The sequence below is a fragment of the Anabrus simplex genome, chromosome 7 (genome assembly GCF_040414725.1).
Source record: "Anabrus simplex isolate iqAnaSimp1 chromosome 7, ASM4041472v1, whole genome shotgun sequence".
NCBI lineage: Eukaryota > Metazoa > Arthropoda > Insecta > Orthoptera > Tettigoniidae > Anabrus > Anabrus simplex.
Window position 1 is genome coordinate 178,957,616 of NC_090271.1, and position 14,460 is coordinate 178,972,075.

Here is a 14,460-nt window from a genome sequence, read left to right on the forward strand (position 1 = left end):
GAAGCAAGGGAGCCGGTCAAGAAAGCCAAGAAATATGGATAAGGATGTTTGTCACATTGACCGTATGACCCTACAGTACACGCAGCCATCTGTCTGGACAGCAGACCTCGAAGGCCAAGGCTCTAATAGGCTGTTGCACCATGGGTTTCCTTGTTTTGTTTCTGAAGATCAAGTTCTTCAGGTATAAAAACAGTTATGTGTGTGTACTAAGTCGGGTACATATAAAAAAAGTGGGTAAGGATTTCTTTCCTCACTTCCTGTACTTACTATTGAATCACCCATGGCATAAGATGATTTATTCACTTAACTTCTGGTCTCTGTGTTATCCTATAGTACTTCTAGTTCATTTAAGATGATGAGTTAAGGGAAGGACCAACAAGTTTAATGAATAAAAAACACACTTAATGACACATTTTTTCTTAGCAGCAGAAAAAGTGACTAAAATGAAATTTGATGAGGAAAATAAACAATTTTTTCTCAACATGACTATATAATGTAAATGAGTGCATGTCATTACAGAAAAATGGGTATTCAAAATGGTGGCTGTATAATGTACAAACATTTGTTATTTTCCTTGTATGATGAATATCAATATCAATATTTTTCAATGAATCTTTTTAAAATCTATGTATCACTGTTGTATCTACCAGCCCTAGTTTTGAAGTTTTTTAATACAGTTGCTTTTAAGCACAAAAATATTGTAGAAATTTCCAACAAAAAATATTTAAAAAATTTAACTTTAAAAGACAGAGCTTGAGTTCTACTATGGGTTCAGAGACACCGAGTTGCCGGAATTTTTTCCCGCAGGAGTTATTTTACGTGCCAGTAAATCTACCAACACGACGTTGATGTATTTGAGCACCTTCAAATACCACCGGACTGAGCCAGGATCAAACCTGCCAAGTTTGGATCAGAAGGCCAGTGACTCAACCATCTGAGCCACTCAGCCTGGCTCTCGAATTTAAAAGGCTAAGGTGAGTGATGGCTCTGCCCTCTTTACATCATAGCATGGAAAGTACACATATTGACAAAATTCCAAAACTGATTAAAAAGGATATTTCATAGTACATGCAAAAAATAAATTGAAAAATGATATTTTTCAACCCCCAAAGGTGTCGGTCTTGTCGTATTGCTTTCACCAGCCGTGCAGTAATCTGCTATAAACCTAGCACTTTGCGTTATATTGTCAATAACATTTTTTGAAGAGTCAGGCAAATTCATGACGAGAAATAGTTGGACACAAGGAGGACGAAATGAAAGCATAGTTTGTTTTGTGTATCTTGATGTCCCAGGTTTGCAAACCGCTGGAATAAATTTTCCAGCTAACTCATTCGTGGTTGCTAGTGTTTCATCCCAGTGTGCCAATTTAGGCTCATTAGTTGGTAACTAGCACACCTACCAACCTACCAAGACATTTGTTACAGTTTTATCGCAGTCCAGCCGCTTATGGTTGTCCTGTTTGACCTGTTGGTAACAATGTTATCATGCAAGAAAGGCTACTGTCCTGGATAGTTCATATGAGATTGTATCTGATTTCTATGCCTTACCAATTTTGTTGATATATTTAGAAAGTGTTGATGATATAATATCTAACAAGTGGTATGAGGATGCATCACCACGTCTTTTAGCGTAACCTCAGCCTCATCATCTAAGCTCATTTCCAGAATGGAATTTTTCAATGCAGCAATACACAGTATCTTCAGATTCCTATATAAATGGAATAATTTTTCCAGCTAACTCATTTCCAACTGCCAATGTTTAGCCCTATTGTGCCAGTTTGGGCTTATCAATTGGTAACTAGCACACCTACCAAGATGCACAGCTAGTGCATATAGTACAGGCCACTGCGTAGGCTACTTTGAGCCACCAGCAGTGCTATTGCACTATGAGAGGATTGATCTCTATTATAAAAATAGATGCCTGCTACATCAACAGAAGGTGTAGATTTTTATTCCCATAGGGAACCTGAAATATTTGTCCTGAATGAATAAATTTATAATTCCTATTAAAATGGAATAAATTTCCCAGCTAACTCATTCGTGGTTGCTAGTGTTTCATCCCAGTGTGCCAGTTTAGGCTCATTAGTTGGTAACTAGCACACCTACCAAGACATGTGGCTAGTACATGTAATGGAGGCCACAGCATAGGCTACTTGGAGCCACCAGCAGTGATAATGCACTATCTGATCTTTATTATATGCGTCGGTCGGTCAGGACATGTGATTTCATATATCTAATAGATGACTGGGTGTGGATAAGGGGAGATGATGTTCCTGTCATTCACCCCTTCAAAGCAAACAGTGGTGTTTCAGAGATTTTATTCCAGAAACATGCAGCCACAGCTCCATCAGAGCTCTCCATCTTTTTAGACTATATGAACCCTTTATTTTCTGTAATTGCTACAGAGACAAACAATTATGCTCAGAAGGAACTTGCAGATGAGGATGGGAAAAGGAAAATTCATGACGAGAAATAGTTGGACACAAGGGAGGACAAAATGAAAGCATAGTTCGCTTTGTGTATCCTGATGTCCCAGGTTTGCAAACCACGTACCCAGTTGTACAAGAGTAAGGCTAGGTGCATTGCAACTCCTACTGTATCAGAAACAATGAGCTGGGAAGGATTTCTCCTCATTTTTTGTTTCCTCCACTTCAGTGATGACGTTTCAGGTGATGCTAGTGACAAACTGAGAAAAATCAGGCCTATAATTACGCATTTCTTGGAGTTTCTTCATTAATCGAACAGTCAAGAAACATTGCCTTAGATGAATCCAATGTAAAACAGAAGTTTAAAGGTTTCCACCTATTCAATGAATTTATTACCTATGATTTGATGAATCCCCAATTAAATTTTGTCATAGACTGCCATACGTGCAATGTAATCACAGTAAGCAGGCTAGATTTAGGATAAAGATATATCAAATTTGTGATGGAAATACAGACTGCAACACTTTTCACATGTATACAGGAAATTACATGATTGACCTGTCCTTGCCTGCGAGCATTAATATCGTTATGTGTATGTAAGAACCTTTGTTCAACAAGGGTTATACACTGTACTTTGACAACCACTACATGTCTCCAGACCTTTATAAAAGTGTTAATGAAAAGTGCACTAATACTGTAGGAACTGTAGGCCCAACTGAAAAAAACATGACACCTCATATTTCATCTAAAGGACTGCAAAGAAGTGCATATCGTACGTGGTCGTCCAACAACATTTTGTGCCTCAAATGGAAGGATAACAAAGATGTTCATTTTCTTTCTTCAAAACATCTAACAGCAAATATTACACCAACAGGAAAACTCGGAGAAAGTGTGGACAAGTGCAGGGGGAACAAGTCGAGAAACCAAAACTGGCACTTGAGTACCAAGATGGGATGAAGGGAGTAGATTTACAAGTAGATTTTCCCCATAGAGAGGCAAACAGTCAAAGGATATAGAAAAATATTTTTCTATCATCTAGACATTTGTCCTTTCAATTCCTTTGTACTGTACTGTACTTTCTCACAGTCAGAGAGCAGGAAACCATCCTACACACACTTCCGTGTGGCTGTAGCAACACACTTACTTGCTTCAGAATAACAGTTGACTGTTACAGTGGACTTAATCTGACAATACAATATTGCTGAAAGGATGAGGAGACCATAAAATAGTGATGTACAAAAATTAAGCTGCCATTTTGAACTGGAAGATGTCAAAATCTTGATTCAAAATCTGTGTGACAATGCAGCTAGTGGACAGCGGAGTAGAGTTGCCATTGTGCTGGAAAGAGAGAACTAACTGATAGGCTACTGCGTGTCAAGGTCACCTTGTTGTTGAAAAAGGGATGTAGTCTAAAATCACTACATAGGTACTCCCTCAAATTTCTTCGTGAATTTATCTTTTTCCTCTTCTTCTTACAGATACTTATGGGACACTAATTTCGTGATTTTTCTACTCTTGATTCTGTACATTTTCTCAAAGCTACTCAACCAACCAGTAGATGTGCTGAAATTGTTTTGTCCCATTGAAAAGCCCCACAGTTGCAAGCCTTCTTCCCAAATATTCTGCTTCAACCTTCTTACTTCTGCAAAGCAAGAATTGTTTTTTATACATCAGTTTCATGTTTTCTATGGGATTTTCTGACATAGATTCTAATTGGTTCTTCCACATGTACAGCTGCTGCAGTGATGTCATTGCATGACAACTTTTGCGAAAGCTGCTTCTTACCCCCCCCCGCACCATTTAACCATAAATGTATAGCTGTCCTCTTGAATGCAAGATCTGTAACATGTTTCACTTCCTTCTGTGGACTGGAAACATAGCGTGAACAGGTAGATTTGTCAGGTGACTGCGGTGTCGCTTCACTAGATTGACGGGGATCAGACTCGGGGCTGAAACTTGGATCTGTAACATCTCTCATACTTGGCTATGGTGTGCTGCCTTCTCTCTCAGATAATGCAAACTAGGTGTCGCTGCTTCCAGTATCACTTTTGTTACCACTATTTTTCTCCAAACATGACTTTCAGACAATGCTGGCCCTCATGGGATGATTTTCAGTTAGTTCGATCACATGTTGACCCATCCCTTTACTTCTGAAGTTATTTAACAGGATGAAGAGAAACCTTTTTCATGGAAATAATGTAATGCATACTCTAAAACATTAGCCATTTTCATGACTGTTCTCTCAAAGAAATATATGTTAACTGCCTTGCACAGAAAACTCAAGTTAACACGCTTGCTTCTTGTGGTCACCATGGCTGTCCACGTCTAGCTATGTGCTAACGTGTGCAATTATATAATTTAAGACTTCACACTTCTGGTCACAGGCTGTGGGAATCCTCAAGCCAGTGCCATATGGCTAGTAAAGTTCAGTGTGATAAGAAGTGTTGACAGCTGACGCAGTAAATACTTAACTCTTTCACTCAGTTCGCTACGAACTATTGGACTTCAAAGATGTGTTGTTGTTATTATTATTGGGATGGTTAAGTACTCTATAGCACAGAGAAAAATTTTGGTCAAGTGTTATTTGCACAAAAAGAAGAAATCAGTTAACAGGTGCCTTAGAAAATTCCATAGACAGTTTCCTGGTTCTACAGTACCATCAAAACATTTCATACAACAGCTTGTTCACAAGTGGTATAGTACTGGTTCTGTAACTAATAAGAAAACACAGTGAAGGAGAACAGCTCTCTCACAGGAGAGGTTAGAAGTACAGGCAAGATTGCAAGTCAGTCCACATAAGTAGCTTTGGAGTGTAAATCAGAAAACTGGTATTTCGCATTTGTCAGGACCTAATGCAACAAAATGATTACACTTATGATTTTACTGGACTCATTCAGTCCATAACACTTTGTATAGCCTACAAATTTCATTGCAAGAATAAGATTTTGCAATTGGCTAATGAATATTGTCCAGCCCCACAGTCTAGATGTAGCATGCGTGCTTCTCACCTGGAGGTCCTAGTTCGATTCCCAGCTAGATCAGGGATTTTTGCCTGGACCTGAAGATTGGTTTGAGGTCCACTCAGCCTACGTGATTAAAACTAAGGAACTATCTGATGGTGAGATGGCAACCCAGAAGGAATCATCACACTGACCATACGTCACCTTGTAATCTGCAGGCCTTCGGGCTGAGCAGTGGTCACTTGGTAGGCCAAAGTCCGTCAGGGCTGTAGTGCCATGAGATTTTTGTTTAATGAATGGTGTCCACGATGGTACTGTGGATCCGAACTTTCTTTCTATGAGTGATGAAGCATGGTTTCATTTGAATGGATATGTCAATTCACACAAAATATATGACCTGGGATACAGGAAACCTGCGCATTTAACAGCCAGGACCTCTGCATGATCTGAAGGTGGGTGTATGGTGCGCTGGTAGTGCCCGATGAATTATTGGTCAGATATTTTTTCATGACACGATTATTTCTGACTGTTATATTCACATCATTCTCGAACCATTTTTTGCTCAACTGACTGAAGAACAAGGTGCTGCAGGATGGTGCGACAGCCCATATGGCATGTAGCTCTATGCAATAGCTGCAGGAAGTACTCGATAACGATCAGATCATCAGTAAAGACCTATGGTCCCCTCATTCGTCTGATTTAAGCACATGCGAATTTTATCTATGGGGAACTATCATTGGAAAAGTTTAGAGGAATAGTTCTGGAACTGCAGAAGAATTAAAAATACGAACACTGCGTTCCCTCCCTGTTCATGAAATGCAAAGTGTGTTTCAAAATCTCATAAGATGTGAAGCTTGCATCGCAGCTCAAACTCAAGCTCAAGCTCAGCTCAAATTTCAACATCTTTTACAAATACTGGTGAGTTCAGTTTCATTTACTACTTTGTTGGTTTACTTTATTTATTTATTTATTTACTATATTTATTTATTTACACTCATGTTCATAAAAACCAGAGCACCTTGAAAGACTAGAGATAGGAAGTTAATATTTATAGGACACGTGCACTAGTATATTCTGAAGATATGATTAGCATTTGAAACATGTCAGCCCTCAGGTTCAAGGTCCACATCAATATCTAGGCGCACCACCACCAACTGGTAAAATGTGCCTGTAGCTTTCATCACTATAAACCTAAGGTAATGGATCAGTGTGACTTGAGCAGACATGCAGAATGCCTCACAGACGTATGCGAGAACCATACCATCAAGTGAGTGAGTTAGAAAGAGGGCGCATTATTGCCATGAGAGAACATGATGCATCCATCCGGGAAACTGCTGCTTGTGTGGGATGAGGTGTGTCAGCAGTGCAACAGGTGTGTACAGAATGGTTCACAGAAGGCTGTAGAACACGACGTGTTGGGTCTGGTCGCACCACCCAGACCACCCCCCGAGAAGATCAACACCTCATCCAAAAGGCATTGCAGGACAGATCTGCATTCTCCTCGGCTTTAGTGCAACAGTGGAACAGTGTAACACATTGTACTCTATCAGGAGTGACAGTCTGTCGCTGTTTATTACAGTCTGAATCACTGGCGCATCGTCCACTTCCCTGCCTACCTTTGACTAATGTGCATAAACATGCTAGACTGCAATGGTGTATGGAACGTCGTCACTGGGGACAGGAATGGTAGCAGATAGTGTTTTCGGACGAACCAAAGTTCTATTTGTTTGAAAATGATGGCCACATTTTGGTTCGTCGCAAACAGGAGGAGAAGCACCACACTGACTGCATTTGTACAAGACAGCTCCAACTCAAGGCCTAATGGTGTGGGGTGTTATTTGGTACAACCACAAATCACAGTTGGTGCATGTCCAGGGCACTATGACCAGCTTGATCTACAGGAATGACATCCTGCGACCCGTAGCCATACCTATTCTGCATGACACCCCAGACGCCATATTTCAGCAGGACAATGTGCGTCCACATGTTGCTTCATGAACATGTGCCTTCTTGTTGCCACAGGATGTCAGACACCCTGGCCTGCCTGATCACCGGACTTGTCACCAATCGAAAATGTGTGTGTTATAGTGAAACGACGGGTGCGGTGCTGTGACCCAATGCCAACCACCAAAGTTGAACTACGGAACCAGGTGAATGCAGCATGGATGACTATACCCCAGGATGCCATTCATGCCTTATACGCGTCAATGCCACAACGCATGGAACAAGTTATCACTGCCCATGGAGGACCCAGTGCCTACTAGGCAACAGGACAGACACTGAACCTAGGTGACTGAAATGCTAATCGTTTCTGCAGAACATACTAATGAACATATCCTGTGAATATGAACTTCCTATCTCTAGTCATTCAAGGTGTTCTGCTTTTCATGAACATGAGTGTATTTGTCCCAAGCATGTAGGCCTACATAGCTAGTGAGTTCAGTTTCATTTAGTTTCTATTAGGTGTAATCGTGCCGCTTCTTTAGGATGACTATGACTGCTTGTCATTGCAGGCACTGCACTCACTGTCACCACTTCTCTCCGCACCTATGCCTCGGTACTCCACTATGAAGTCTTAAATTATACTCCCTGTACATTTTTGTATTGATTTCAGGGCCTAACAGCTAAAATTTCTTTTTATTGCTTTCTTATGGTCCCCTCATCCTTTATGCGAAATTTTATTGTCGGTTTCAATATGACCGTGTTGATAGTTCCCTCGTTAGAACTAAAACAAGTATGACAACAAGAACAATGACTTGTACTTGATATTTATTAACCAGTAGAAGGCCTATGTACCTGTTCCACAATAAGAGATTTGGAACTGGCAGAGAAAGGAAAGCCAGTGAAGTACATGAGAATTGTTAAGGACATGTATGAATGCATAAATAGTAGGGGCCAGCATGAGAGTTTCCCTGTTACATTTGGCGTACATCATGTTTTGTCATCAAGCCCATACCTATTCACTCTTTTATGAACATGCTAGTTCAGGATGCCAAGGGCATCCTCTACCCTGTTTGCTGATGACATTGTGTATGGTATAGAAAGCAAACAGAAAGTGGTGGAAAAGTTAGAATAATGGAAAGAGACTGTGAAAAAAGTAAGAGAGCTGAAGGTCAGAAGGTTTACAGGAGAAAAGAAGACTGGTAATATACAACCGCAGGCTCACAAATGGAACCCGATGATGAAGTTCAAGTACCTTGGCTCCTATGCTACAGAGAACAGAAAGCTGGAAGAGGTGAATCATAAACTTCAGACAGGTTGGAGAAAATGGAGAAGCGTGTTAGTACAGTTATGTGACACAAGGATAAGTGGAAGAGCAAAAGGGAAAGGTTATAGATTGGAGGTAAGACTAGTTATGATTTGTAGTACCAAAACCTGATCTCGAGAAAAACTGGAGATGATGGAGGTGAGGATGCTACAGTGGATACTGGGGAAAATGAGAAGAGAGAGTTTGGAATGAGAGATGACTAGACTGTAACAGACAATCTTAAACAAAGGGGAATGGAGTGTCCAGTAACATATATCAGAACAGAATGTTGTGGAGGGTTTTGCCAAGGAAAAGCGACCCCACATAAAGATAGCGTAAGTTTGAGGAAAAGACAAAGAAAATGCAGCTCATGTGACTATAATCATTTCTTTCTGAATTTTATATCTACCCTTCATTATAACTGTCTCAAATATCAATATGCATTGTACTTTCAAACCACAGCAAACCATTTCAATTATACTGGCATCAATGGTTGCAGAAACTTCTACAGAATTCCAGCTCTGACAAGAATAACAATATCCTGTATATGAGATTTTGGGAGGGTTAAGAAAACACACATACACACACATTGCAAAAGCATATATTTCTAAATTTTATACAATAAATAAACTAAGTGTTAGCACCATGTTTGAAACGATGTATTTTTTTCCTAGTCTCTACTGACAGAGTCGTTAAGTTCTATCACTGTGTTCTTGAGGTCCTCCTGAGTGGACTCCAACTCTAGATATAATTTTTCTAGCTTCTGTTCGTTGTAACTACGATTCACCTCAAATTCTTCCTTCAGCTTAATCTGTAAGGTCATAAGACATCATATTTATTAATGTTATATTAAATATGTATAAATACTATCACAATGAAATGAATTCTATCACGAAGGAAAATCATAACAATTTGCTTTTAATATCTTACATAATCTCCTGCTTTAGCCCAAATATTTCTTATTTCAATATATGCTTTGTTGAGGGACTTTTGCATACATATCCAGCGTTCTTCCATATCTGGTACCTGAAACATAAAATGATTCACACATTAATACGTGTGCAAAAGAAGATTCTGAGGAGAGGGTGCTAGAATTACAGGAGACTGCAGGGTGGGACCTTTAGTGAAATATGTGACATGGATATGTATGGAGAAATGGGGAGTGAGACAGTGGTGAATCAGATGACAGTGAGTTTTCTTCTTTTCTCATGAAAAGGAATGGTTTTGAAATGGGAGAACAGAAATGCAGAAAAGAACTTGGCAAAGGTCATCTGTTCACTCCAGTATTAAGTGAACTGCACAGAAGATGAGACACCCTATGAAATAGTGGCAGCAGGTATTGGAGAAAAGAGAGGTGATTAAGGCCTTGATAAAATGGAAAAGCAGTTGGTTCTAACAGGATCCCAAGTTGAGGCATGGAAGGCATTAGATGAGGAGGGTGTTGAACTAACTGTTGTGGGACCTGATGAGAAAAAATTACCAGCAAGAAGAAATGCCAACTGAATGGAGGAACAGCACAATTGTACTGATTTTAAAAGGCAAAGATGATGCCAGGATTATAGATGAAAGACTCACTAGAGAAGAAGTTACCACATCAAAGGAATGATTTGGTTGTCAAGTTGTTGGTTGTATTATTTGGTATTTTGGAGGAATCTACTGTGGGTAAGTAAGATGGTATATTTAATTTATTTTCCGGGTTGAACCGTGTTGTACTTGTACGCATATCACGTACAGTTTGCCGACGTTTCGAATACATTGCAGTATTCATTGTCAAGGCGACTGAAATACCCCTACTCGATCCGAGGTAATCAGTCTCCCAGGCAGAGTTACACTACTAGAGAGGCCTTGATCTTGGCCTTTTATATCCTAGCCTATCTGGCTGGCGTAAGCCCTGGCTGTCTCGCGAGGCTTCTGGAAAGTTTATGTCACAGCCAGGTAGTGGGGGCTTGCCCGCGCTATTATGTAATGGGGTTGCGGCCCGTGTGTTTATGTTGTGGTCTGTATGTCTTAAGCTATGAATGGTGGGCATCCAAGAATTACTGATTTTGTATCCTTCTTCTAAATTTATGTTATTCGGATGTTTCTTGATTTCGATAGCCTCGCGGATTTTTCTTTCCAGATTCCAAGGGATAGCTGCTAGGATCTTGGTCTTGTCAAATGATATTCCGTGCCTAGTTTCGTAGGAATGCTTGGCTACTGCTGAAATATCTGTGTTTTGGTTCTTGGTGTGACGGATATGTTCTTTTAGGCGGGTGGAGATCAGACGTTTTGTCTCACCTACATAACAAGCTCCGCAGCTACATTCAATGTGATACACTCCAGGGGCCTGTAATTCTATTGTGTCTTTTACTGGTGGTAGATAACGGGCTAGCTTACGGTGAGGTTTATAGATAGTTTTTATGTTGTATTTGTCCAGTATCTTGCCGATCCTGTCTGTAGTGTTTTTAATGTATGGCAGTATCGCTGTTTTCTGGCGGGTCAGTTCTTCTTTCCCGTTGTTTTCTCCTGCGGCGGTCTTTTCTTTCTTCTCTTCTGATTTTTTAAGGACTCGTCGGATGTTATTGAGCGAGTAGCCATTTTTCCTAAGGGTTTCCGTGAGGTGTTCTTTTTCTTCCTCGAGGTGCTCTGCGTTAGATATCGCTATGGCCCTGTTTATTAGTGATGTTAGGACAGCCTGCTTTTGTGATGGGTGATGATGAGATGAGGCGTGTAGGTACCTGTCTGTGTGAGTGGGTTTCCTGTATACTGCGCGACTCAGCGTCCCATTGGGGTTACGTATTACTAGCACATCCAGGAACGGTAGTTTTCCGTCTACTTCTATTTCCATGGTGAACTGAATATTTACGTGTATGGAGTTGAGATGGTCGAGAAATAGCTGTAGGTTATTGCTCCCGTGAGGCCAGATTACAAAAGTGTCGTCTACAAAACGGAGAAAACATTTCGGTTTCAGGGCAGATGTAGCTAAGGCTTTCTGTTCGAAGTGTTCCATATACATGTTTGCTATTATTGGAGAGAGTGGCGACCCCATCGCGGCCCCTTCAGTCTGTTCGTAGAACTCCCCGTTGAAATAGAAGTAAGTGGCGCTAAGGCATTCTTTAGCTAGTGTTGACAGGTCTTCTGGAAGTTTCTGATCTAATAGCGGAAATACTTCTGTTAGCGGCACCTTGGTGAAAAGTGACGTGACGTCAAAGCTTACTAATAGGTCCGTACTTTCAATTGATTGGTCCTTAAGGAGCTGGATGAAATGTCGGGAGTCCTTCACGTAGGTTTCAGTGTTTCCTGTATGTGGCTGAAGTAGTCCAGCTAGGTAGCGGGCGATCTCGTGCGTGGGAGAGCCTATAGCGCTCACGATAGGTCGCAGAGGTATGCCTTCTTTGTGGATTTTAGGCAGGCCATACAATTTTGGAGGTATCGGGTCCGAAGATATCAGTTTCTTCTGTATTTCGGCTGGGATACTGGAATTTTTTACTAGTGTGTGGAGTTTGTTCTTAATGCGGTTGGTAGGGTTCCTAATTTTCCTGTATGTAGAATCGGTGAGTAATTGTTCTCTTTTCCGAGTGTAGTCTGTGCGTGTCATTATCACCGTAGCGTTGCCTTTATCTGCGGGTAGGATAATTGTTTCCGTATCTTGACGTAGTGTTTTTAGGGCATGAATTTCTTCTTTAGTCAAATTGGATGGCGGCGGCTTTGCGGATCTCAGTAGACATGATACATCCTGTCTGATCTCCTCTGCAGATTCGGTAGGAAGGTGCCGGATTGCAATTTCTACTTTGCTAATTATTTCTTCTACCGGTATACTATTCGGAGCTACTGCGTAGTTGAGTCCTTTTCTCAAGACCGAGGTAGTGGGTTCACTGAGTGGCTTATCTGTGAGGTTTACTATTACATTCTTCTTCAGTGGAGCAGGTGGTTTCGGTTTCTGTTTTTGTAAGAGGCGGTTGAATTTCTTGTTTTGCTTGGCAGTGGCTAGTTCCAGTGTACGCTGGGATTGTGTGTTGCTAATGCTGTCTAACGTGGTCCAATCATTGAGCGACAGAGTGCTGGCAAGTTGCAGGTGGAGAAGAAATAATTTATTGTTGAGGTAGTCCAGAGTCTGTCTTGTGTCACTGATCCGTCGGCAAACTGTACGTGATATGCGTACAAGTACAACACGGTTCAACCCGGAAAATAAATTAAATAATTCTTCACACCGTGGAAGCTTCACTTCTAAGATAAGATGGTATATATTCATTTTACAAACAACACTGTACCTATTTTATTTACCATTTAGCCATATTAATTTATTTGCATTGTACTAGTGTGTAGCACAACAGACTCAATCTTTGGACTGAGACAAATAGTGTAAAGGTTTCAAGTAAAGCAAAGAGACCTTCACCTAGTGTTTACAGGTTTTGAAAAGGCCTATGGTACAGTGCTCAGATAAAAGGTGTTGAGAAGTCTTGCAAGGGAGGAGACCTATGGTCATCGCTGATATTTAAGTAAGACCTATCTAATAATGTTATGTGTAAATAGATGTTTAGCCAATTGTACTTGCTATGAACAGTTAGCAGCGGAAGGAGAGGGGAGGAAAGATTACATATGGAGTGCAGGCATATAGGCGAAGTGAAGGCTCTCTTCAGCCTTGACCTAGGTTCGTTGTGTGCTGTAGATATGACCACGGACTGTGTCATGCACTGTACAGAAAGAAAGAAACAAGCTGTAGTTGTCAATGTGTTGGCTGATTTCTTTGGTATTTTGGAGGAAACTTCTGTAGGTAAGTAATATGGTGCACCTTCATTTCACAAACAACAATAAAGCCATTTTATTAACCATTTGGCCATATTTCTTTGCACTGTACAAGTGTGTATATATCAAGGCTCACAACTCCTATGTTCACTGACCTTAGCAGATAATACTTCTGTGGTATACATGTTTTGACCCGCTATCCAATACACTATATAGAAATCAGAATTGTGCACGTGTGTCCCCTTCCTTGTTAGCCAAAGGAAACTCCATGGCACTACAGCTCTGATGGCCTTGACCTATCAAGTGACCACTGCTTAGCCCGAAGGCTTGCAGATTACGAAACGAAGAGCCTGAATGTACACAAATCCATAAGACTGGGAAATCAGAGGTTTTTACTGGAATAATTTGAAATACGATAACATGTATTGCAGTTTCCTGTTCCATTTTCTGATAAAAGCACAGGGATGCTTTGAGAATATGGCTCGATGGATGTACCAGCAGAGTATCCTCTTTATATAAATGAGAGATGTTTGTATGGTCATCCTTGCTGGAAATTGCACAGTTCCAGTTTTCTGAAGTTAGCAACCATACAAATGGTTAATGTTAGTGGTTTTTATGCTCCACTAACTATTTTTACAGTTTTCAGATCCCTATAAATGGAAAGAAGTAAATAATTTACAGTTAACTTCACAAATGGCACCCAGCAACAGGGAAACATGCACAGTACAAGAAGACACCTTCAGGTGACATTTATGCACGATAAGAGATATTTATGCAGACGCCCATGCTCATAAAATGTCTCATGACCTGGATTTCCCTTAACAGCAAGCATCCTCCCACCACATAACTCACTACCCCTTACTCTCATGAATTTGCATGAACTAGCTCACGGAGACAGGAATTTAGGAGCATCAACTGTTGTTTAGCCCAGAGAAACGGCTGACAGGTTTAATTTCCTTTCCTACCTAGATTGGAGTAATACAGTGTAGTGAAGCACACAACTGGCAGGCCCTTGATAAACATTTGCCTGCCGAAGGATCCTATAAAAAGGATACCAGTGACAACATTGCCTGCTGTCCTTCAAGACTTGCAGCAAATAGTAT

General features: G+C 40.6%; 1 protein-coding gene across 3 annotated transcripts in view; it reads right to left on the reverse strand.

The window, feature by feature from the left end:
* Positions 1-9,217: 9,217 nt before the first annotated feature.
* LOC136877770 (paramyosin) overlaps positions 9,218-14,460 on the reverse strand; it is a 652,246-nt gene continuing 647,003 nt past the window's right edge. For all 3 annotated transcript variants that reach the window (XM_068228645.1, XM_068228647.1, XM_068228644.1), the window contains 2 exons: positions 9,563-9,658; positions 9,218-9,443 (listed from right to left, as the gene is read on the reverse strand). In XM_068228645.1, coding sequence (XP_068084746.1) covers positions 9,303-9,443; positions 9,563-9,658 — 237 coding nt within the window. In that variant the 3' untranslated portion in view covers positions 9,218-9,302. The remainder of the gene's footprint in view (positions 9,444-9,562; positions 9,659-14,460) is intronic.